Below are 27,130 nucleotides of genomic sequence, written 5' to 3' on the forward strand. Positions count from 1 at the left end.
GGCTTTGCGACCAGCATGGATCCAGACCAGCCTGCGCATCCGCGCAGTCTGGTCAGGATCCATGCTGTTCGCTAACAGTTTCTCCAATTCCAATAGGCTTTAAAAGCGAATAGCATGGAGCCTGACCAGACTGCGCGGATGCGCAGGCTGGTCTGGATCCATGCTGGTCGCATACCCACTATGTTGGTTTTCCCATGGCACGGCTCAGATGGGTTCCCTTTATCTTAGTTTTCATCCTTCCAACCATTTTAATCAATAAGTACATGTACTACGTTTACGAATGAAATATATACCGCAATAATTCACAATATAATAACTGACACCATATAGTGTTAAACATTGATAGGTAACTTGTACTTTATAATGGATTTTACGGAGTTTAAGTATGGATAACGTGTGACAACAAAAAAGTCCTACACAGTGATCTCCTTTGCCGCTACGCTCACATTGGTCACTGCCAACACAAATTTTGTTATCGAAACTTCAGCTAAGTGGACTTTTTTTATAAATCATATTGTAAATCTTGTTATTTTTCCCGATTTGTTATAAAGTTTACTTTAACTATTATTCTGGCAACCTTTTTCACTTAAATTATAAAGTACCTCTTTATAACACAAAGAAAACAATTAAGGGGTACCCGTTTCTTCGGAGTTGCGTCTTCCATGTTTACCGATCATCACGTGATGAGCAATGGTCACGTGAATGTTGTGTTGGCAGTGATCAATGAGAACGTAGCAACAAGGGAGATCACTGCGTAGCAGTTTCGCGTGACAAGTGCAACAAATCCATAAATTCATGATTAAATGAAGTAGTCCTTAAAGCAGGTGTAACCATTTAGAACACTCTCAAAGGTGAAAACAACAAAACGGTGTTACAGTAGTTTGTATCGAGTCTGATTAGTACTACATGAGCGGATAATACAATGTTTAAATTGGGGTTAGGTAGGCAATGTTTTGTGTTTTGTTAGCCTTACAGTAACTTTAACAATAATTACCAAAAGTTTTTATCGTCATTTTTTGATTAACACATGTTAAAGACAGGTGACACTTTTTTGCTGTTCAGTTTTCGGAAGTCAAGTTTAGTGTCAAAATATAAACGGTCTTTCATAAATCGTCCGTTTTTAAGAATTCGGAAGTTCCGGTTTTCAGAAGTTTAAAATTATTTAGACATAAGAACGAAAAGAAAACGGGACTTTGAGTTTTTTTGCGGGTTTCAAATGTTTCCGGTTTTCGGAAGGTCCGGTTTTCGCAAGGTAAGGTTGATATGACTAAGCTAATGGTAAAAGGTACTTCAGCCGTGTTAAAGAAACTTACATGAAAATACGACATTCGCAAATGTTAACGTGCGTTTTTAATTTCTTGCGGTCTTATACTACTGCAACAAATGGAAAAACAAAACGAAGCTAAATCAGAAAAATTAATACAATTTATTGACTTATATACATGATACATGCTTTTGACATTCACGCTTACTCAAATACTCTTCTGTAATATGATATCCCTTAAACTTTGGTCTATTGCCTTAAAAGAAGTTAAAGGTAAAATCGATATATTTCAATTGTTCGCTTTATTTAACAAACACACATGTATCAAGTGCAAAACATATACGTTCAAATCCATAAGAAATGCAAAATTTCAAAAATCCGCATTAGCTAACCGATGTATAGTTTTATTTCTAAAACATTTAAAAAAAAATCATTCTTTCGTGTTATGACGTAATTAAGGAAAATCAAAGAGTCTCCCAAAAAGCATACAATTTATTGTCTTATACACTAACTCTGAATATTCTGTGTAACCTGATAAAGGGTAAAAATTGTTTGTTTCCAGTATTCCGACCTACACTAAATGTTTAGCCCGACACTAAATGTTTTATGGCCTTGGAGAATATGTTTTATGGCCTTGGAGAATATGTTTTCAACTTTTTAACATACGTTGCAAATATTCACTTTTTATGCTATAAACATGGTCAATGATGCTAGAAATGAAATCAACTTACTGATGCCCGAAAGGCATAACCCCCTTATTTGTTTTTATTTTTTTGACACAAAAATAATTTCCGAAAAGTCTCAGTTAATAAAAACATCAAAAAGAAAAAAAATCCGACCTACCTACCCTAATTTTTTTGAGCATGTTACCGGAAACAAAGATTTGTTAGGCCTAATATCTCTTATACTTGCTGTACGTCCTTAAAGGAAGAAAAAGGTAAACCCTGCATATTTCAGTTGTTCGATTTATTTAACAAACACTGACATATTAAGTGCAAGCCATATACGTTCACATCCAACAAGTAATTAACAAAATTCAAAATTACATCAGCTTATAGGTCTAGTAGTAAACTTATGCATGTTATATTGAAAATACAAAAACATGTTGTCTTACAGATACAAACTGATCATCTACGTTAAAAGAAGAAAGCAACAAAAGCATTTTATAACCTACAATACAATAACAAATGCATAAAGAAGCAAGATATTTTGACAATCCCGAACTATTTTTATAGCAAATATGTCATCTACTTTTTAAATGCAGTGATCATTTCGTGATTAATTACAGTCATGTAATACATTAATGTAGCGGACACTTTCACCATTAGACTGCTGTTGGCAAGTGATTCTGCCTTTGCGATCAGTGCAGATCAAGATCAGCCTGCATGTCCGTACAGGCTGATCATGGTCTGAACTGTTCGCTATTCAGTCAATAAATTTTCATTGAGCACACCTTCAAATAACAGATGACACTACCCGAATTGAATGATGGACCAGTCCATTTTAAAAATATAGCAAGGCAAAGGTTAAGAATGACATTCGGCAATTTCTGTGCGATTACGTATTGTCTGTATGCACTTTCTGCATTTTTCGGTTAGTATCGAACGCCATGTGCCCGTATGTACGACACGTGCCCGTATGTACGACATGTGCCCGTATGTACGGCATGTGCCCATATGTACGACATGTGTCCGTATGTACGACATGTGCCGACATGTGCCAGTATGTAAGACATGTGCCCGTATGAACGACATGTGCCCGAATGTTAGACATGTGTCCGTATGTACGCCATGTACCAGTATATACGACATGTGCCAGTATGTACGACATGTGCCAGTATATACGACATGTGCCAGTATATACGACATGTGCCAGTATGTACGACATGTACCAGTATGTACGACATGTGCCAGTATATACGACATGTGCCAGTATATACGACATGTGCCAGTATATACGATATGTGCCAGTATGTACGACCAAAGAATGCCGTAATATCTTAAATGGAATTAGTGAAAAGCTACAGGTCGCCCAACACGAAATAAACGAAAAATGATGTAGATTCTGTTTGATTGAGCCTGGAAATGCAAGCTACCGTCCACGCCCTCTAGCCCCGGGTTGAACAGAACTCAACATTTACACTTGTTATAAGTACCAGAATATAATTTATAGACATCCGCAGATTTATTCATACGGAGTCGTACGGAAATTGCCGATTATAATTACGGTGTGCCACCTTAAATGACGTGATATGTCAAATTATACATAAAAAGTAATAATTACAATATTATACCTTAAATAGGAAAACGGTATCTAAACTATGACAGCGAAATCACAGGCTGATATGTTCTATCGATCATTTATTTAATATTTACATGTTATACCACTATAATCTTTAAAATGTCAACAAATATAAAGATAAATTGAAAATAAATCTTAATACAAAAATATTACGTTTCGCATACATTGTATTGGTCTAATTAATTATTTACAAAACAATGTTTAATTACACTTAGTCTACACATATCAATTGTAAAAAATATTATTTGCATTGTGTGCATAAGATTACGTTGTAACTTAAAAAGAAAATTAAGTAATTTGACGTTTTCATGCTTACGTGTTATGACGTAATTTGTATAGTATCAAACAATACTTCGTTTCAATGAAAGACAAACGTTCGAGAGGATAAGCTGAAAAACCGATCTGCAGAATTATCTAGTAGCATTGAAACAATACAGCCATACCTTCAACACCATCTGCTCCGCCGCCTCCCATAACTTTGTCACAATCCAACAACGCCTTTTGTTCTTGCTTCAACTGTTTCGCCCTAAATATGGTCGAATAAGTTTACCTATATCGTATGATATGCTTTGGATCATTGGTGCCTAAATTCATTGGGAACGACACTCACAAGAATTTGGATTTGCTTGGGATCTTCGGCACAACTCCGTCGTGATGAAAAGTCTACTTAATGAATATGGCCATCACATCTGCTCTATCCATTCCTGTCACAAGAACACGACAAAATTAATTGTGTTATTCAGGAAGTAGAAACATCAATACAAACTGGTAACACTGATGACGTCATTAACATTTCAACTGATACCACTTCTTGTGGTCAGCATATTTCTACTCCAAGATATACATAGATTTAATGCGTTATTCAAAAAGCAAAATATACAACATACCGTACCAGAGTCTCAATAAATACGTCTCGAGAAATACAAGTATGTACTGTAAAAACACATATTTTTGCTGGGTCAAAATTTTGCGAATTTGAAATTTGAGTATGTTCGCGAGGTTTAATATTCGCCAAATTCTAAAAATGGTATCCTACCTGAATTTGAATTATACTAATGGTGAATAATTACGAGAGGGTTAATTTTGGCGAGATGCAGCGGATATAGCGAAAATTAAACCCTCGCGAAACATTTCTGCCTTTACAGTAATCTTTTGACGTTCTTGTTCATTTTGTTATTTTTTGACATTTTGTGATAGTATTTAATCACTATTAAATCATTATGAAGCAAAACATGCATTAATTTTATTGTTAAGCATTGTTTGCGAGTCTTAAAAATATTTACAAATCTATAATAATAAAAGGTATGAGTATTCCAACTTACAGAAAATTCATATTAAGAATAAAAATAGGAAAGGATATTAATTCTGAAATAACTTATAGGACGTAAAAATTGTTTGTTTCCGGTATCCCGACCTACCCTAAATTTTTGGCCCGACCCTAAATGTTTTTATGGCATTGGAGAATTTCTTTTTTCAACGTTTTAACAAAAAGATGCAAAACTGCACTTGTTTTGCTTTAAACATAATCAGTGATGTTAGAAATCAATTTACTGATGCTCTAAAGGCATAACCCCATTATTTGTATTCAGTTTTTGACACAAAAATAGTTTCCGAAAAGACTTACCGACCTACCTACCCTAATTTTCTTTTGAGCATGTACCGGACACAAACAATTTTAGGCCTAAATGAACGTTGGCTCTTCCTCCTCCATATACATAGCTAGAAACCACACCCACAGCTTGTTATGTATTAGGGTTTTTACCTGTCATTGAATCAGGGTATCCAAATGTTGCTGAATCTGCATACAGAAATTGGGGGTAGCTATCTTGATCATCATGTGAACAAACAAAACCTTTGAATATGATCACCGCGGCATACGCGGTGTCGTACGGGCATCCTCCATAGTTACGGTTAATGAAAAATCTCCTGCTTGGGGCGTGTCTAAAATGGAAATATTTTCATTTCATTTTCAATCTATTGCTACATATGATTGTAGAAATATATTGTGGTTCTATAAAGATAGTAGTATTCAGTGTGTGTTATAATAGATCCCAAAAAGGCTTATGTCACTGTAATGAAATTAATCAACGCAAGTAAAAGTAACGTATTCATGAAAAATGTTTAATGAAGATGACCTGGTATTTCATGCTAGATATTTTCTTGCAACAATTTATGACCTTCGTCGAGCCCCAAATGGCACTTCTTTCCTTCCTTCTGCAGAGGCATTGAGTATACACATATATTTCTTTAAGATTGCTGTTCAATGACTTGGGCGACATCATTTTGATTACAATTTGTAATTAATGGATGCCTCAAAAGTCAGTCACAATTTTCAAGCTTTTCTACGAAAAACTATTTGACGATAAGGCGTCCAATTCTGATACTATCAGTATAATAGGGTAATCATAATAGTAGCTCGATCAATACAAAAGGTACAATACGGTTATTTTTTCTGCCTGTTCATATTAACTTGAGAAATACAAGCAGATTTTTTACAGAATCTATATAAGTATTTAATAAAAAAAGATAAAAAAGATAAAGCACTTAACAGCACCAAACTAGGTGTAAATAGAAATGTTGAAAAAATGCACCGCAAGTGCGTCTGATTTTTATTTAAAGAATGATGCACTATATTGTTTTTGACTCCCCTGTCAAGGAGCGAATTAACCGAATTATTTTTTACTTTTACATAAATAGCTATTAGAAATTTATTGTTTGAACATATTGCGACACTTAACTACGAAACACTCGTATTATTCATATTGGCAATATGATAGAATTATGACATTTTGCCTTGACTATACTGTCGCACTGCAGTATGTTGTAGCTTGGTTTTACCACTGAGAAAATAATGTCTAATTAGTATCCATGGCATTTTTAACAATAAAGATATAACTAACTAGCTTGAAAAATAAATCCAATTTTCATTTACATCAGTGAGCACAAGACAGCTTACAAATAAATGCATAGCCATACGTTTCTGATACTTTTCGCTCTGGGAAGAAGTTAAATAATGTTCTTTATACAGTTGTCTGATTAACAATCCCTTGCGTTTCAAAAGACTAATGACATACAAACAAATTTGTTGTTACAATGCGACAACCTTTTATCTTTGTGTCCGAGAATAGAATGGAGCAAATATGAATATGTCTATATTTGTATTAGTGTGCCAGCTTAAGCATAGAGAAAGAGAATATATTGTCTTCATGTTTTGCCAAGTTGGTTCTATGGAATCATATGAGGCTATAGATTGCATATTTAAATTCTTCGTGCACACCGTTAATTTTATTTCTTATACTTAAACTTTAGCCTGTTGGCGGCAATTGATTTTGCCTTTGCGACATGTGCAGACCAAGAAACTGTTATAATGCTTTAAATGGAAGAAAGCATTTATTAGAATGCGTAATGATATTTGATACATGTCATTGCTAACATTGTTGACATAAAAAGAAGAACTTCTATAACTTATACATGGCTTATAAAAGATGTATGTATATATCGTTTTTATCATATTTATGCATTAATTAAGCTTAATTGTATCATTGCCATAGATTTTGATATCACTGTCTGAATGAGATTAGCCCTACAGAAGGAAGTAAAAGAAATGTCTTTATAAATTGAATTGTACACCAGGTAAATGTATGTATTATAACTATGTTGATATGGGCCGGTGGCCGAAATCAATTAACTGCATTGTCTTTGTCACTGTTCGCTATTCAGTAAATAATCAGTGAACACCCCTTCAAATAATAAATGGTATTGCCCAAATTGAACGATAGATCAGTCCATTGTAACAACTTAGCTGGGTAACGGTTAAATCGTTGTGCAGCTATGATATATCTATTTTACAAGATATATAAAAACAAGTATGCAACCCTAAGAGAGTGAAATCCTGCTGAAGCGCATGATTGACTGTGTAGGTGGAAGATATTTTCACAAAAATACAAAGACAAGTAAAAAGTGCCGACAACATCAAAACACAAACAAAAAAAAAACTAAATAAAGTTAAACACCAAAGGGTTACATGCAACCGTAATGTGGTTAACCCGTAATGACGCCTGGTACATGAGATCATTTAATCTCCGTACCCTGTTCCGGTATTCTAATGACGTCTTTAGGACCAGTGTAGACTTTTTTATTCAGTCAGTAAAGTTCCAGTAAGTAACCCTTCGAAACATAAATGGTACTACCGAAATTGTATGATGGAGCAGTCAATTTTAAAAATTTAGTAGGGAAAATGTTAGTGTATTACGCAAAATAAATATACAATAACTTTTAAAGTTACAAATGGAACAGTCAAATAAACAATTTTGTGAAAAAACAAATTTGACTCGACTTTGACTTGTTGGTGTTTTGTTCATTCTAAAAACGTCTTACCCTTCTATAGAAAAGTAATTAAAAGAGTCTGATGCTATTGTCGACCATGACGATTCAGTAATTCTGGTTTGAATAAACCAGTTTGTGACGTCACTTCCAGTCGCATTGAATATGATGTAAGCTTTTTCGATGTTGTTTTTATAGAAAGCGAACTTAACCTGAAATAAAACATTCATATAATTTAGATTTTATTATGTCTTAATTATGATAAACAGGACAATCATATCAATTGTGTTAACCTGTATGTCTAACCAAAATGACAGGTAAGGTGTTAGCACAAAATTTATTTTTCAATGTGTTTGCATTAATAGATCCTGAGAAAAGATATATGCATAGCTTGCTAATCACAAGCGTATAAAAAAGAAAAAGAGCATTGGCTTCAACCTGTGACATTCCGATTGTTGTCCATGAATCTACTATAGGGTTGCGATAATGTTGACTACAGGAAGTGACATCTGTTGTCATGCATGTGACATCATCAGTTGTTACGGAAGTACCATCGGTCCATGCAGTAAAAACGTCACCACCAACACCAGGTGTAGCTCGAAATACCAACATCCATTCTGAAATTAATTCATTCACCTTAGCAAATGGTTTCAAATATTAAATCATCTCTGAAAAGTAAAGAACTTAGATAATTTGTAAACTGTCCATAATTGAAATATTATCTTCTACTGAACAGTATATATGTTAACATAAAAAATGTTTATGCGTATACGTATGAAAAGTACATACTTTTAGTAAATAAGTAAACACACTGTAACAGAAACCGTAAGCAGTTTAAGCAAAATATGTCAGTTACTAATTTAGATAACATTTTTCTGTGTTTTGAGTTAATCAACTTAAGTATACTTGGTTATGGTTTTGTTGATATTAATCAATATTTATTTTATATGAACAATTATAGTGAAGAGTGGGCTGAGTTTATCTTATGTAGAAAATGATTTCTCCTTTAACAAAGATACTACTTCTTTACACTATTGCTAACATTACAAAATATGATAATGATGAAAAGAAAAAGACAAAAGAGAATATTCTCCATATGCATAATGAATAAATGAGAGGACAATAGTAAAGAAAAAGCCATAGCAAAAGATGAACTTAATAAATAAATAAATTAATAAATAAGTGGTGAATATTTCTCAGAAGCACAGGACACCACAGACGCAGCCAGAGATCCATGACAAAACTGATTCAAAATCCTTTGAGAAAGGTTTAGCAACAACAACAACAAAAACAACACATTTTCTGGACGAATAGTCGTTCATGTATATAAATGAACGATATAAATTAATGGTATATATATTAATGTGTCCATTTGTTTTCGAACATTTTTGGAGTGGCTGGTACTAGGCCTCAGAAAAATTATCAGCATTATATATTGTAGAAAGAGACGAAAGGGAAACCAGCATTCAAATATCACTGGATGTGCTGTCGCTTCGCAAGTAACATATTCCTGATTTTAATGAATGTAAGTATATAAATTTATAGCTCTTCATGTTGAAAAAGAATTTTTTTATGTTAAGCTGTCAGTGATAGGGAAAAAAAAAACATGCGTGAAAACGTTGTTTTAGATATATTTGGCCAAATGCAGATGACCTAGTTTTTGATGCATGAGATCGTTTTAGGTGTATAGCCCTACAGTTTGTAATTAGTTGATGTTATGGTAGAAGGGTTAAGAGAAATTTGAGACGTTTGCAGACATCATACATGTGTAATTATCAATTGTTATGTATATGAAATGTTGACCTACATGTACTTGTGGTTGTTTATTTTTATGTACCATGTGGTATGTATCAGCCAATGAGAAATAGTCAGTTCTATGGCGTAACGAGTGCATTTGTCATTTTTGAAAGAGAATAGTTTGAGAATCAGGAGGAATCCGTCAATGTAAGTGCGTTTACATATGTCTATTTGTGTTTCTGTATCGTTTTTGTTATGAATGTCAACCAGAAGAAACTGTTTTTTTTACGTTCGTGATTGATTTGTGATGGCGGTGGAGAAATGGCCTACATCGTTAGTACCAGCTGTGGTATAAATTTGAGATTTCTGCGTGGTCATCAATGTAATGGTTTATGGTTATTGGCTTATGGCTTTATATACCATTTAATTAATACGATACTAAACATTTGTAAGGTTCTTTTAGTTGTTGTGTGAATTTGGATAGAAATTACGCGGGTGAATTGTCACGTGACCTGGACTGAGCGCGTTGGTCAGGCGGAGGACGTGTAGATATCTGAGAATTCTTTGCAATTGTGGTTTATATGTTTGCTAGAAGAAGAAGTTGTAGTTTAAGCATATGAAAAATTGTCTATCATTGTTTTTGACTCAGTAATATGTATTTAAACGGCAGTACTGTGTTATGCTGGTACCCGGCTGATGACAATGTTATCTGGACGAATAGTCGTTCATGCATATTTATAAATATATGAAATATGTCAATTAATGATATATTCTATTCATATATTCAATTGTTTTCGAAAGCTTTTTTGGTACTTTTTTAAATTAAATTAACAGTTATACGGGAACCAGCGTTCATATGCCATTGCACTTTTTATCGTTGTCATTTAAATGATTCAAACAAGTCAAATCATGACCACTGATCATAACTATTCTAGTTTTTTATATGACAGACGTGCTGATTTAAGGTATTAGATCACTAACAGTAATCTTTTCAAAATGGCCTTTGCTTGGTATATTCTGAAAGGTAACCGTGTTTCGCACTATTTTGCAATTTTTAAACAACTTTTACCGTGGCGTTTTTTATAAATTTTGTATAACTTATGGTATCTCCTCAACCTCCAGCAGAGACAAATTTCAAAGTGATGGCCACTATCCAAAACGTTTGAAGAGAACTCATTTTACCATTAATTTTAATAAAGCACACCAAACTATTGGTAAACAATTATAAAACACAAAATAAAAATGTCAATATCATTTTTTCTATGGTGCCTCAAGTAAACGGATTTAATGAGACAGAATTCATATTTCAACATTGAAAAAATAAGGTCGAATGCTGTGTTTCTGTTTTGAATTTTGCTTACTTCATTTATAAATAACCTTGGGGCAGACGTAAAACCTACCTAAATTTCTTCCACAATATATAATCTAAGAGTAAAAGCAAACTAGAGAACTTTCACCGTATGTAACTCAATATTTTTAAAGATGTGTAACTCTACCCCTTCTGTTTAAGTAGTAAATTCACTTTGAACACCAAGAAATTGCTTATCAAATTCATTTTTTTCACATTTTAGTACAACAAATCAATAATAAGTCTTGAAAGAAGTAAAAACTTACTAGAAAAAAGGAAAATAAAGAAAAAAAAGATTTGGTCCCAATAGGGCTTGAACCTACGCCCCCTACGAATTGCAGTAAAAGTAGGTTTATGGTAGGAATTGAATACTCTTCAAAAAGGAGATTCTCTATTAGTGATCTAATACCTTAAGTCATTAGCCTTAGATACATATAATTTAATTATAGAAGTATTTATGCAGAATTCTGGATTAATTTCGCCCCGTAGTCATCTCGTCCCAAATTTTAATATTTTCGTACCGATGACAGTTGATCTCTGTTATTTCTTTCTCTTTCTTTGGTAATACAGGAATATTGAATATGAAACACTACAGGGATATTTCTTTCAGATTTAAGGATAGACATGCTAACTGTCGCTGAGTGGCTGTTTTTGTTAATTTCTGACATTTGCAGCCACTGTTACAGTTTGACCGTCACAATATGAAACACACTGTATGCGTCGGATTACTTTCACTAATCTAAGGACAGTACTAGGTCCAGTAAACTTTGTGAAAATGTTGCGTGAATTCCAGATTTAGCAAAAATATAAGGATTCTATAAACAATTACTACACACATTACTGCTGGTGACTGCAGTTGGAGCAGCAGTTGTAATTTAATTGTGGCGGGGATGGCATTTGTAGACCTGGTTGTTTATTGCTTACAAAATGATTTATTGTTTAATTCCCCTCACACTACTAGTCCAAAATATTTGATGCGATTCTAGGAAATATTAAAATTTTTCTTATGCCAATTATGAGCAATGTAGAAATTGCACATCACAAAAATAAAACAATCTGACCGTCAAATTATTTTGACTACGCCCACAACCTGAATACAAAAATTGCCCCTACGTTATCAAGTACTTTTTAGGCAGTGGTAAGAGGTCAGTAATCAATAGGAATATTGAGAGTTGTAATACAAAGAGCAGACTATATTTTATCTTAAAAATGGGAGATAATTTCAAAAGTTTGTTCTCGTATTTTTCTCGTTGTTTTACAAATGGCAACAGAAGTATTCATATTTCTTTAATCCCGGAAAAAGTATGATATCGCAAATTCGACAAATAAATAATACATGTAGTAATTTGTACACCAATCAGAAGCTTTTTATTGTTTTTCTTTTTTTTCACGGGACTAATGACTTGAAATAACAAACCTTTTTTTTGCTTTAGTATTTAAGACATATTTCTGCTTGAGTAAAAAATAATAATAAGTATCGGAAATCGCTGCTAGAATTTCATATTTAATATGCATCAAACCGGAAAAACAACGAAAAATACGAAAACATTTTTTTGTTTAATTCACCTCCCGTTCTTAAAGATAACATATAGTCTTCTAGCTCTTTGTAAATACTGTTCTCAGTATTCATGTTGGTTACTGGACATCTTAGCCTGCCCTGTACGGGTTGTCTGGAGGTACAGTTACCGGACCCCTGGCCACTTCCATTTTGTTAACTGTAAGCAATGTGATTTTTAGAATGTATAAAAATCTTCTATGACTTTTTAGTGTTGGCCGGTATTAGCCAGAGCAGGCGTGGCAAGATCAATTGTCCGACTTGCGCAGTTTTACCAAGAGCCAATACAGGGTTTGCACAGGCCTGAAAAAGTGCTTGAAAACCAGCTGCATCTTGAAAAGTGCTTGAAATGAAGGACAGCCTTGAAAAATGCTCAAAAAGTGCTTAAATTTGGAAAAAAAGACTTGAAAATGGCAGATTCATTGGGCATTGTTGCCACAACATTTTGCAATCAAAAAAACAGATCAGACCAAAATATCGGAACAAAAGACGGACAAATGACAGACCTATCTTTGACAGGGCTTACCGGCCTGTACTAATAAATGATAGTATGGAACGGTACAAGAACGGGTTTTAGTACTTTGAACGCAATTATCACGTGAAATTTTATCGGTGCTGAATTGAAGGTCATTGTTAATGTCGCGGTGTTTATTGTAAAAAAATTGACAGAATCCATCATGAGTAAAAGAAATAAATGCGACAAATGCGATTTTGTAGTCCTTGAAAATGGGGAAAAATCTTTGAAAAGTACCTGAATTTTGTTTTGAAAGTTCTGTACGAAGCCTGCAATAGAGACAAATAGAAGTTCACCACATTTTACAACATAACCATAAATATAACAAGTTGAAAATCTTTCAGAAAACAGACATATATGTATGTCGAAAAATCAGATTTCACCATCCCTGCAGGGGCAGGAATTACCTAAAGGTATTTCCAAGTAATTTTTGTCCTTTAATATACTCTAATATTTGCAAAAAAAGGAAAATAGTTAGAATAACTGATCAAATGACAACAATTCAAAAGATATGGCTGTTTAATATGAGGACACATCAAATATTAACTGAGTGATAATTAATATTTGAATGCACACAGGTATATGGGACATACTGTGCACGTACTTAGCACATATTATTTAACTATAGAGGAATAGAATTTATATTTCTGGATTCATTTCAAGATTCTTATTTTTGCTCCCTTCGAAGAAGGTAGGGTATATTGTTTTGCAGGTGTCAGCCGGTCGGACGGTCTGTCCGTAGATTAATCCATTTCCGGATGATAACTCTAGAACACTTAGGCCTAGGATCATGAAAGTTGATAGGGAGGTTTGTCATGAACTGAATGCATCAAAGGGGGCATTTCGTGTTCTAGGAGCTCTTAAGGTTATTCTTCGACATCTTCCATAATAACAGAATCTGTTCTGTTATTTTTTCTTGTTATTGTTATTTTGATATTTTGCTTAACTTCAAACCGAACTATTCATAGGTCATATGGCGGATTTTTGGCTTTTACTGTAAAGGAAGATCCCAGGGGCTACTAAGGGTGTTATTTAATTATAATCGGACTCTTCAGAAGAACCACCAAAAGCCTTCGCGAGGCGGAATGACGGGCGGGCACCTGTGCGGATTCACCAACCATAGATTAGCCAGCTGGTTCGGAAACGTCCGCCTGTGATGAAATGATATACGGTGGGGAAATAGCGATATCTGATATGTAGATACCAATCAGTCATCAGTGTTGAATGAAGTCAAAAATTATGAAAATTTCAAGCATCACAGAAAACAGTGAAATATCCAATACAAATCAGCTGAAATACTGTTAGATCGGAAAGATTCATTTGAAATTCATGCCATTACTCAAATGTCAATCAAGTTTGTTCGATTTCTGTTTGAGGCAATTACCTCAAAGGGTTCGTTCAATAAAAAACAAACTATATGGAACACATTCTAGATATTAATCGTGTAGTTTATTGTTATTACTATGAAGAAATGGAATATTAAAAAACAGTGATAAATAAATAATTGTTTCTGTCAAAAAGGGGATAGGGATGACTGTTTTAAAATATTTATTATATCCAGTTTTACATTAATTTTGAACAATCAGATATGACCTCAAACGATGCATTTTAAGAGACATTTGTAATGAGAGTACTCTAATTGTTATTTGAAAACAGACTTATTTCTTGCAGAATAAAGCAGTAGACTTATTATAAAGTACCCAGACTATAGAAAGAACACAATATGCAGTTCGGAATGAAAAAAAATTTACCGTTACCTTTTTTGAGTGCCCAACAAATGTTCTGTCGTTTGCTGGGAGAGACGGACGGACGGACAAGCTGGGGACCATATGCTCCCCATTCGGGAGCATAAAATGTACTTGAGTTTGATAGACTATGTGTCTTTGCTGAACGGTTGGAATTCTGTTTTAATCCTTTTCCTCTCCGTACTACTTTGACCTTTTCCACGATAAAATATCATTTTACGTATAGTTATAGTAATCAATGATAGATTAAACTAAGCGACTAATCCTTAAAATATACTGGATTATTCATAAACAAAGTTCGGCTTTTGAAAACATACAATGAAACAAACTGCCTTCGTTAATAGAATGATAGAATTTAATTGCATTTATTGTCCGCATTTGGACGTTGAAATATCGATTTCGGAAGTAACGCCTTGGTATTTCTTTGACTATGTTTATTATCGCCATGAAATAGTTCTATAATTGTAACAATTCTAGATCAAAAAATATTAGGTGCACATATATTGATGAAAAGTATACGTGCCATGCTAAATAAACAGAAGTTCTAACTTTGATGTCTTGTAAAGAAAGAATGAGATAAATTTATAATGGAAAGGAAGCAAATGTTGGGATACTGGCAAAGACTGTTGGCTAGCACTGCTCTAGACGACTGATTGGTTTTAAATCAAAATTTGTATCCAGCACGCATGGGAATGTATCATTTCAAAAATATTTATGAAATCATTGAAGATCAATAATACCAATAACAATTACGTACAAGCTAGGGCAAAGTTTTAATATCACACCAGCAGTCAGTTTGTGTCGTGTTGCGGCTGATAAGGTCTCCCTTACTTGGACTTAATGCTGTTATCACATTTGATCGTTTGTGGTCATAGGGTCAAAGAGTAAATCAAACCTAGTGTTCTACTAAAATGATTACATCCTTTTATATGTGCATTTTTATCCTTTCCAAACATGCAACATATACTTATATATATATAATATTATATAATATTTATATATATATATATATATATATATATATATATATATATATATATATATATATATATATATATATATATATATATATATATATATATATATATATAAGTTTCCAAAATAAGCAGAGTACCACTTTGGAAATGGCAGTGGCAAAGACCACCATTGAGGAGATTAAATTAGTATACTGGCGCCCAACCGCCATCATTTTTTTTAATAAAAAGACAATTTAAAGAAAATTATGTCCCACAGGTTGAATCCAATACACAAGAAACAAAAAACCCAACAACACATTATAAAATATGAACACAAATTGATAAAAAAACTTGTGAAAATTTAAACGTATGTACTTAGTGACATTGCAGAAGCTACAGCACAAATGGAAACACCATTAAGGGATAGACGAACCATCAAGGAAAAGTGTAAACAAACAAGGAATTCACTAGATTGATTTTTAAGGTAATTAAATAATCTAGAACAGGTTTATGAGATACCTGCTTTGTAAATTAACGAGCAAATATAAATACTTTAACATCATTTGTTGTACAAATGTAAATAAATTGACGAGATATTTTGTATTTGTTCATTGAATTTCATATAGGAAAACATCAATATTGATTTCACAAATAGACAATGATTAAGAAAACAAGTGAGTTCCATTACGGATCCGCGGAACAAATACGCCGCTACTACGTAATTTGTTCTAATGTCTACATGCAAACAAACGGACCAAACATGCCAAATGACTGGAAGCTTAGCTCTGATGAAGACAGTCTTTAGCAACATGCTTTCGATTCTTCGCCAATAATCCGCTAAATCTGCCTCTTGTTTTATTAATAGCGATATGACGTCCGTTTCCATTTTCACAGAATTTCGCATAATGTTTGATTATGTGTTTTATAATTGTTTTTTGAAACCAATAGAAAGCATTTATATATATGTGTATAGTAGTACAAAGTATGTTCTTCGTAAATAGACCATCCAAAGAGACCATGAAACAGACATGATGGAGGATTTTTCAAATATATGTAAGGAGAATGTTGAACATCAACAGTGAATCTGTAACCTTTTACTTTTTTTGTCCACAGAAACTTTTAGTCTGTTGTACAGCGCAAGTTATTGTTGTACCTTTTTATAACATTTAATCACTAAATAAATCTACTATGACAAAAATCTAATGAAAAACATACAAATTATATATTCTGGAAGAAAATGGGCCACACCTATTCAATTGTGTCAAAACAAAATTCAGTTAAACTTTTATAAGTAAACTTTTGCGAAAAATGAGACAACATAAACTGCGGAGAAAATATCTATAAATTCAATAAACATAGTTATTAGTTTGAATTATAAGAAATGACTTTAAATCTTTACCATCTTTACTGTATGCATTCCAGTCTGCATCTGTCTGTCCATTTACGCTAACAGCAACTAATGGTTCCCTTGACAACTTACATTCCCTTGACGTCTTCTTGTAATTTACAGTCTTACAATCGGACAACTGGTCACAGTAACTGCAGCATGCAACTTTTGATGAAGTTGTAACAGATGAAAACGTGTTTTGTACAAAGATATTACTTGTCCTTTCGTACACATTTGTGTTAGTTGTACATTTAACAACGTTGAATATCATTATAAAACTGATAATAACGTATCTAGAAAAGCAAAGATCTGACATTCCAACTGCCATATCCAACGTCTGATTTCTGATAGACATACTGATATTAAACGATTTAAGGTATATCATTTTACACAGACACTGCTACTAGACCGTTCTCCGTTAGTTCTATATCAATATCTGACAATACAAGCGTTTATTTAATAAACCTCCTCGGAAAGCAGGGCCACAGATTTTATTTATTGAATTTCCAATGGAATGACGAGCATCAGTGATATCGACAAAAATTCGGTAAACAATATTCGATAATTTAGTCAGGATACTCGGAAGATCCTAAAATTAAGCAGGTCTAGGTCACTGAAGCTTTGGTTTATTCAGAAAATACAGGGATGAGAATCCATCGAAAGAAAAGCATGATCCTAAAACGTAGCTTCCGAATACCCCAACCCACAGCATAAAAGTATGTATCTATGTAAACGTACACTATGCATACTATAAGTAATGCATGTGTAAACTATCATGTAATTGGTAAAGATAATTCATTGCACATATGTATTTTAAAAGCACATCCGTTTATTATCTACATGTATTTCCAAAAAAATGGCATATAATATAATACTGAAAGGCACATATGACAGTATGTTTTATAATACTATTAGACAGAATTTTCTGACATATGAAACAGCAATTAAATTAACAGTTACATTAGAAATATATGTCATCGTGGACCTTTTAAATTACAACGTAATGTTAGCAAAACATATAACAACTATTTTTCATGTAATGATTATTGTTTTAATACACAAATCTTGACTGTCAAATTTGAGTTAAATCTTTAAAGAGTCATTTTAGTTGAAATCTGAATCAGAATGGTCAAGAACAGATGACGCTATCAGAAGATAAAGTGCGCATCATTTTAAACGCGTATTTGATTATTGAACTATGAAGATAAACATTCAGCTCTTGACATGGATTATTTTCTTTTGTAAATTCAAATGAGGAACATGAGGCCAACAGCCGACGAGATAGTAAAGGTTAACCTGAAAATCAAATACAGAACGGCAGTGATAAAACGTAGTTACAACGATACATATGAATATTTTATAGTACCATTTAGGATCTAACATTCGCCGCTACACATCTATTGACTAAGATAATATATTCTCATGTATATTTAATTATCAATGGTGTCAAAGAGTTCATCTGATAAACTATCTAATTCAGGTTTAATCCACTTTGGAATTTTGGCTGATTCATATCCTGTATTGTTTTCAAGTTGTCGCCTAATACATGAAAAAATAAAGCAAACAACTTTCTACCAACTGCTAAAAGAAAAAGTACAAATTTATATATAATAGAAAGAATTGAAATGAAAAGAACAAGAACATGGATTAAGACATTTTAATTTTGAAATGTCCAATGCATTCTGTGTGCATCTTTTCTATCTTAAAATAGGATATCAAACATAACAATGAGACCAAACTTGATAAAGAAACGTTTGCTCACATTCTTTCCTTATGATAAATTCTACCAGAAATGAACAAAATCTTAGAAGCAGTCACATCTCCTCGCTGTATTGTTTTTTATTATACCTGTATTGTAAATTTCATTTCAAGGTTAGGTGCGAGAATTTTACGCGTTACATTAGATTTTGCCTTCGTAATCTCCGGTACATTTACTTAGAAAAACAGTCGTCCTGCAGTGCAAATGTTTAGCTCCATGCAACGTGCTATTGTTGTGCGGGCATTACTATGTTAATTGATTCTAATGGGTACTGGGAATGGGTGCTAGAATTTTCTTTCATCTCAAGCAAACAAACACATTCAAACCGAGTCTGTTACTTTTCTGCTTGTTTTCTTTTTAGGCTTTCAAGAATAATAATATGACATTATTATCCGCGCAGTCTGGTCAGGCTCCATGCTGTTCGCTTTTAAAGTCTATTGGAATTGGAGAAACTGTTAGCGAACAGCATGGATCTTGACCAGACTGCGCGGATGCTCAGACTAGTCTGGATCCATGCTGGTCGCAAAGCCATTATTTGGTTTTCTCATGGCACGGCTCATTTATCAATTTACGTAAAATTTACAAAAATTTAAAAAGTGATATTGACAAAACCTTGGTAGTCTAGTGGTAGAGCACCCGCTTTGAGAACGCCAGGTCATGAATTCGTCACCAAGCAGCGTCATATCAAAGACGTGAAAATGGTATTAGTAGCTTTCACACTTAGCTTGAAGTGGATTGTGCTAGGCCTGATCAGCCCGATGTCAATATGATATGACGGGATAGGGTATTATGTCACATGCCTGCTTTCTGATATTCATGTGAGGCTTATCATGTCAGGTTATACAATCGATGGCGTGAACTTCATTATTATTTATCATTGTTCATTGCACTAGATGTGTCGTTACGGCACCCTGCAACCGTATGTTAATCTCCATGTAACATACTGAAATTTAATTAGACGGATGTCCTTCTGGTGTATTTTACATCTCTATAAGAAAAGCTCATGCCAACATAAAAGAAGATTATTCATCACATTATTTATTTTTGAATTGATAAAATATCATACTGATGGTTTCCTTGAATATACTTTTTCCTTATTGTGTAATGTAAGATGAAGTTACAGGCTGAATTAAGATTTTAGCACTGACTTGGGACAGAAATTGAAGTGGCATGATGGATCGGCTTGGATAGGCTTTTTTTTCTGGGATGATATCATAAACCTGATGCAGACTAAATTTAAATCTTTAGATATAAAATGTCAACCTAAATCTATTAATTTGAAATGTAGCTCTAAATCAAATCCAGTTTTATGTTAATCTCATATAACTATAGATCGACCCAACTTTGAAAATATGTTGAAAATATTAATTCATAGAAGAAGCAGATTTGTTGTTTTGTCTGTAAAGAACGATCGGATACAGTTTCTCTTGCATGACGTTTAGTCCCAAATACAAAGAGCCATTTAGACTTCAGAAATAGCATAAGTAATAATAAATCGTTTTATCATTAAAGGCGTAAAACATTAAACTGTAATACCGTAGCAGGAAAAATGTGCAGATTTTTCCAATACGCAGAAAATTCCCTTTGCTAATTTGTTGTGTTGTTATCGATGATAGAATAAAAATGACAACAAGACATGGGAGTGTCCCCGCAAATATTATAACTAATGGCTCAATATGATTCATCATATGATTTTGCGTATTTCATATTCAAATGACCTCCTTGTTTTCCTTTCTATTTACTGAGTAAATAGAATGATTACGTAAGTTATTTTAATGAAAAAGTACCACTTTAAGGAGGTAGGTTACCTTGTTACCAGGGTAAATTCAAATTAGTTGAACCGCAGCATTTTTTTGTATTTCGTTTAATGTAATTTTTTAACTGCTACAATCTCAATTTCGTTTATCTCTGTCCCTTCAAGTTCAATTTTTATCCAGGTTTGAAGAACATGACCCTCCAAAGATATTTCATATTGAAAGAAGAAGGAAAATATGGATATTTAACACTTTTCAGTTTATTTTAGTTTCATTGGTATCCGTAGAAGTCTGCATAATTGATATATTTACTAGTATGCACGTTAGCTTTCTAATATAAGCTTAAAATGTATATGTCGCGGGGCTCGTGTTTCCATGGTGACGCATTTTCTCTCATTTTTTAAACAACTATGTATAAAAACGGGGAATTTGACGGCTTCAGTGCCATTCTGTTAATAACCAACATGGAATATTTGTGTAATATTATTAGCAAAATACCAAGCACTTTACATGGAACCCTATTTGTCTGTTTAAAATAGCTTATATCTTGTTTTTTTATCGTAATTTCTTATAAAAATATTGAATAAAATCTTTCTTGTTAATGTAGCTTTAAAACATATTATTTCTAACGTAAGTTATATTTTCGTGTTATTTGCATTTATTCAAACAAATTTCACAGCTTAAAATATTTACAGCAGTACCCTTCGTCTGGAATTTGTCATGGAAAAATCGTTCAGCATGCTGCTATTATTCCAATGGTATTGTTGAAATGAAAGTAAAAAGCCGAAACTGTGTTCCTTGAATAGACAAGTTTTTTACCTTTAGATTTATAGGTCACGGGCTTCGTTTCCATGGTAACATCAATTCAATTCAAGAAACCACAATTTTCTACTGGAATTTGAACAATTTTAGAGCTTAGGTTTAGTATATAAGTAATGAATTATCAACGGAAACTGAAAAATAGGTATTACAAATCAAACTGCTAGTTTTTTATTTGAAAATTGCCGTAACAAGTAACCTTTCACCCAACATTATTCCAAACAACATTGGTTACCATCATCCATTTTCTTACAATCCGCATAACATTTCAATATAACTATATAAAAGTAGCAAAACATGGATTATTATTTAGAGCAAAAGACTCATAAAAATATTTCAGCAAATGATGGCTGTTTGAAAATAGTTCAAAAAAAGAAAATGCACAGAATTACGTACTTTCAAAATAAAAGCTATTAATTTTGCGCGGTAACTGAAACGTAACGTCATGACGTCAATGACGTCATTTTAAGGTAGTTCTGCACATTTGGATCAAAATTATTTCTACAATGTAGATTTTGATTAAACTCTGATTTTTCAAAACTTCAGAATATACCTAGAAAATTCAGCAAATAAAAAAGATAGGGTCGTGTGCTTGATTTTTTGCTAGACTGATCTAAAAAATAGGGACCTCACGCAATATTTCATAATGGGGGTCTATGGGAAAATCATAACTTTCATAAAATTTTCGCGAATAGAAATTTTTCTACAATGTAGATTTTGATGAAACTTCTCACAGTTGTAAATAAAAACATTGCCTATAATTTGATGAAATGAAATGTATAGGTCCGTGAGCTTATTTTTGAGATATTTGACCATGATTAAAGTAAACCGGGCATTTCACGCTAATTTTAAGACATTATTTTGAATTATTTAACGTGTGATATGTTTTAATATCATATTTTGACTTTAGAAATATAGCAACAGTGCCATTGTAATAAATTTACTCGCAAGTTGATTAATTCATAAAATGATTTTCATTTCCGTACGCCGAATCCAGTCTTTATTCTTCGTTTTCCGGAAAAATGACGTTACGCCATCACTTCCGGTTTATCAAACGTGCAGAACTACCTTAAGGCAACATTGTTTTGAAGCGTTTCTGCGGCAGTTTATTCATTATTTCTGCATTATTAAACCATAAAGCATCAGATCGGAGATAGGTTCATGATTTGTTTTCAGAAGAATGGATATTTGTCTATATTTTCTTTATGGTAGCAATTATTTTATCTAAATTCCATTTTGTTACTTTGTAATCGCTTATTTTCTTCGGGGTACCGAAACCTATTTTTAGAATATGAAATTGAAAGTAGATTATGATAATCAAAAGAGCGCACACTTAGCTGGCAAACAGTAACAAAATGGCTGCCCTAACGCAAAGTAAGGCTTCTGGGTAAAGAAATTCGGTACTTAACGGCGAATATTCTAATATACGGCCTTATATGCAATGTAAATGTTCGTTGGGGTATATTCAACAGCTTAAAGACAGACTGACAGGGAATGTGACACAATTTATTATACATGAATTTAAACGTGATGTTAATTTCTTTTAAATGCATGTAGGGCAACGCGGATACTTTGAGAATGAATAGGGTGTATTAATCAATTTTTTATGTAGCTGTCGAGAGAGAAACGCCGTTAGTGAACATAATGAGGAGCCAACAATTTCTATGTCAGGAATTATGACACCACTTACTGTACACCATTTTAAAGGTATTTAAATTGTCTTTGGGCTATATTCATAGAAAATACTTCAACACCACTCATTGAGTACACTCAAATAAATTGCCTAACGGTCACGTCTTTACTCAGGAAAGATTCTATTTGTATTCATAAAGGTGAGTGACAGTCGAGTCAACTCCCAAGAGTGAGTGACTGTTGAGGGAAGTCCTGGGGACCCTTGAATGTTTCTCAAGGTCTCATAATGTAAGTTAAGATGATAAATTTACAATATTTAATTAATTTGAAGGTATGACAACAGTGTCATATTAAAGCGGAAGTTCATATTTGTGCAAGGTATTTTGGAAAAATAATTATGTTTTTTTCTAATACATGTTGAGGACGACGAAAACGCAAAAAAGACCTAACAAATTAAAAGACTGTTATAAAGACTGTAATAAAAACGGTATAAAAATGGATATAGGAAATCAAATATACATCTACGAAACCAAGCCTAACGGGGCTCATCAGTCACACCCAGAAACACACAACGTAGTAACAAATATTTACATTTCACAAGCCTAGATATCGGTTAATTCATACTGAAATATAAACAATCCGTCAAATTAAATGTTATGAAGAACCTATCATTATCAATTCTAATTGTTTAAATGACAACGGAAACATTTATTTTACAAAAAGGTATGAACCGCGCCATGAGAAAACCAACATAATGCGTTTGCAGTCTGGTCAGGATCCATGCTGTTCGCTTTCAAAGCCTATTGCAAGTTGAGAAACTAGTAGCGAACAGTATGGATCATGACCAGAGTGCGCCGATGCGCAGGTTTATCCGGATACATGCTGGTCGCAAACGCACATTGTTGGTTTTCTCATGGAGCGGCTCAATTATGTTTTTAGTAATTGCACTTTAAAAAAATATCCGGGCTGGCATTCGGGAAACACCAACAATTAATGACAGAGTTAAAAATACAGTTGTTTAAATAAAGTTCAATTTCAGCGAAAATTAAACTACATTTCTAAGTATTAATTAAATTCTACTAATGCAGATGAATAGATTGGCTGATGGACGGACGAACGGACGGAAGGACGTATTATAAAACAAACAGACGAACGAACGGACGGATAATCATACAGATGAGCAATAAGATGACAACTTCCAACTACAAAAATAATGATCAGCACTTTTGCATATCTTGCAATTGTTATTGTCATATAAACCGTTATAATCCTCTAAATCCAGTGTGTACAATGAAACCATTACTCGGGCTGTCCTTCCGAAAGTTAAGATTGAGTGGAATTTATGAATATGACTTTCGAACTCCACTCACACTCTCGCAAGGTCTACTCGAGATCCACTTGAGTGATACTTACCCAAGTTTGAGTCAAGTGTGAGTTTGAGTAACGACTATGAATATAGCCCTTTTAAATGCTTGAACATGCAATGTTCTATCTTGGGGAAAGTACTTCTAACGGCATTCTCATAGAAGACATAAGGTAGAAGATTGAATGAAATACCTAAATCATACCAGAGATAAAAACCTGTTCCATAATAAATTTGAAAGACAGTAAATATTTTAAAAAATTTAAATATTTGTAAAATGATGTATGATGAATTGTATTATATATTCCCTGAAAAGGAACCTGTGCCGCACATTTTTAAGCTCCGTCGACCAATAAACGTTAGTGTTTGCAAACGGTGTTACTGCTGTTCCTGTTACTGTTGGTCAAAAAGTGGTAATCTTATAACTGCTAAGTGTCGTCGACGCCACTTAGTAACTTTGAAAGTACGCCGAATTTAACAATTATCAATGTTTCACTATTGAAACCAAAATTATTTGACCACGTACAAGTAGAATTATTTTTTTCTTTAACGAAATTTAATTAGAGTGTGGAAAGCAGCTTTAAATCAGAGAGTGTGGCTTTAATTACACGCAAGTGTATCATTGACGGTTTCATGAGCACCACCGTGTGAACATATCGGTGGATGTCTTTAAATTAATTTATTTTTTTGTACTTGTAGCATGTGTACATCTTGCGTTCTGCTTCACCTGGTGCTAGAGGGCGCGGACGGTAGCATGTGTTTCTACTACCGGCCGTGAACAATCAAACCGAGCCTGCAACATTTTCGCTTTTGTCGTGCCGAGCGACATGTGGAGTTCCCACTTTAATGAGCCTGACAATAGATGAGTTTTTCATCCTTTATAGTTCCATATAGCCGCAATGTTGCACATTGCATAAACTATGTCGACGAGACATAGGTAGAGGATATCACTTGAGTGTCTTTTCATACTGAATTTATTATGAAATAATGAAATGCGTGGTTCTGCAGAGGAATTTGTCAATTTTATCCAACGAGTTGTTAAAGTTCAATGTGAAAAGATACAAATGTAATATTCTTTTTTATCACAAGAAAGCTTTTCCTACCAAGACATCAAGTTATCTACATTCATTAGCTTATATTGACAATTCAATTTGATGAGTTTCTATACTTTATACGACGTTGACATCAAAGCTTTATTGCACGAGTATATTATCAATTTTAGGTAAAGGCTTTATTTCATTTCTGAGACGCCAAACACGAGTAAAATCAAATAGCACATGTGATTTAATTTTAAACAGAAATGGAGCACTGAGTCACTTAATGTGAAAAAGGAGACTAGTGCCGATACACACATAAACACACATTATTATTGTTAAAGGGGTTTAAATAAAAAGTGGAAATCCACAGGTCGCCCAACACGACATAAATGAAATTGTTGCAGGCTTGGTTTGATTGAGCCTTTTATGGACAGTTTCATATGGCAGTGCGCATGAAACCTTCAATGATGCTCAGAATGCAGTTCCATGAAAAGCGGCGTAAGGTCCCTAGAAAAAATAATGGCTTTACCCTAAACGAGAAAACAATGGGCAAAACTAAACAAACTGGAACCCACACATAGGTGAAAATTAATTTATTTCAAAAGTCTATGAAAAGTGAGTACTCTAAAAGCGACTAGTGGTACACATTTATTGACATAAGATTTTTGCAAGATATTCTAATAAATAACCAATTATAATTATTTAGCAGAAGGGAGAAAACCGTTGCAACGCTATTGAAATAATGCAGAAAGTTTGCATTCTTATTGCATTTATTTTTCATCCAGAATAGCATTAGCTTTTCGGTGCCATATATACATTGTATGACAAACTTGGTGGAATGAACATGTGCAAAAAATCATTCAAACTGTGGATGAGTAGCTTTATATGTTAAAAGTAAATAGTGCCCAATAATGTCAACTGCCAGTTTCCGCGCTATTTTTAAGTATTGACGGACACAAACCTTAAAACATTGAGTTTTAGATCAATAGCTTAATATATACCTTAACTACTTGGAAAGTTTGTAATTAAATACTAACAGAAAGCAAATATACAATCAACCAGTAATGCAACATTTCGAAAGTCTACATCAGCTAATAGTAGTACATTTACGCATGTAATATTGAAAATATATAAAAAAATGTCAGCTTCGATATAAACTGATTCTCTATGCTTAAAGAAGAATGTAACACCAGCATCATATAACTAACAATACAATAAAATTTAACGTATTTACTTTGTTATTCCTAACTATGTCTTGTGTTCAAATAGTCATCTACTAATTAAATACAAGTATGCCCGCTTAGCTCAGTAGGCAGAGCATTGGTCTACAGATCACGGGGTCATGAGTTCGATCAACGGGCGGGGCGTATATTCTCCGTGACAATTTGATAAAAAATGACTTTGTGTCCGAAATCATTCGCCCTCCACCTCTGATTCATGTGGGAAGTTGGTAGTTACTTGCGGAGAAACAGTAACTGCCCGCCGTTACATGACTGAAATACTGTTGAAAACAGGTTAAACCTAATACAAACAAACAAACAAAAGCTGTTCAAATACAGTGAGTATCATCATGTTGTTAATCTCAGAGGACCCTTAATGACATTCGGAAAATGTGCATAATAACAGTATAACAGAA

At 33.4% G+C, this 27,130-nt stretch overlaps 1 protein-coding gene across 1 annotated transcript; it reads right to left on the reverse strand.

The window, feature by feature from the left end:
* Positions 1–2,980: 2,980 nt before the first annotated feature.
* LOC123542041 (uncharacterized) lies at positions 2,981–17,445 on the reverse strand. The gene is made up of 5 exons (XM_053531833.1): positions 17,143–17,445; positions 8,327–8,505; positions 7,943–8,100; positions 5,328–5,506; positions 2,981–4,269 (listed from the first exon to the last, which is right to left on the reverse strand). The coding sequence occupies exons 1-5, from the start codon at positions 17,399–17,401 to the stop codon at positions 4,229–4,231; spliced, it is 816 nt and encodes a 271-aa protein (XP_053387808.1). The 5' UTR covers positions 17,402–17,445; the 3' UTR covers positions 2,981–4,228.
* Between the last annotated feature and the right edge of the window lie 9,685 nt (positions 17,446–27,130).

This window comes from Mercenaria mercenaria, chromosome 19 (assembly GCF_021730395.1).
Source record: "Mercenaria mercenaria strain notata chromosome 19, MADL_Memer_1, whole genome shotgun sequence".
NCBI lineage: Eukaryota > Metazoa > Mollusca > Bivalvia > Venerida > Veneridae > Mercenaria > Mercenaria mercenaria.

Excerpts from the sequence above, each read along its gene's own strand:
- LOC123542041 (XM_053531833.1), bottom strand. The coding sequence starts at position 17,401 with ATGATATTCAACGTTGTTAAATGTACAACTAACACAAATGTGTACGAA. Across the intron at positions 8,506-17,142 it reads GAATGCATACAGTAAAGATG|AATGGATGTTGGTATTTCGA; the intron begins GTAAAGATTTAA and ends AATTAATTTCAG. Across the intron at positions 8,101-8,326 it reads CAACAATCGGAATGTCACAG|GTTAAGTTCGCTTTCTATAA; the intron begins GTTGAAGCCAAT and ends GTTTTATTTCAG.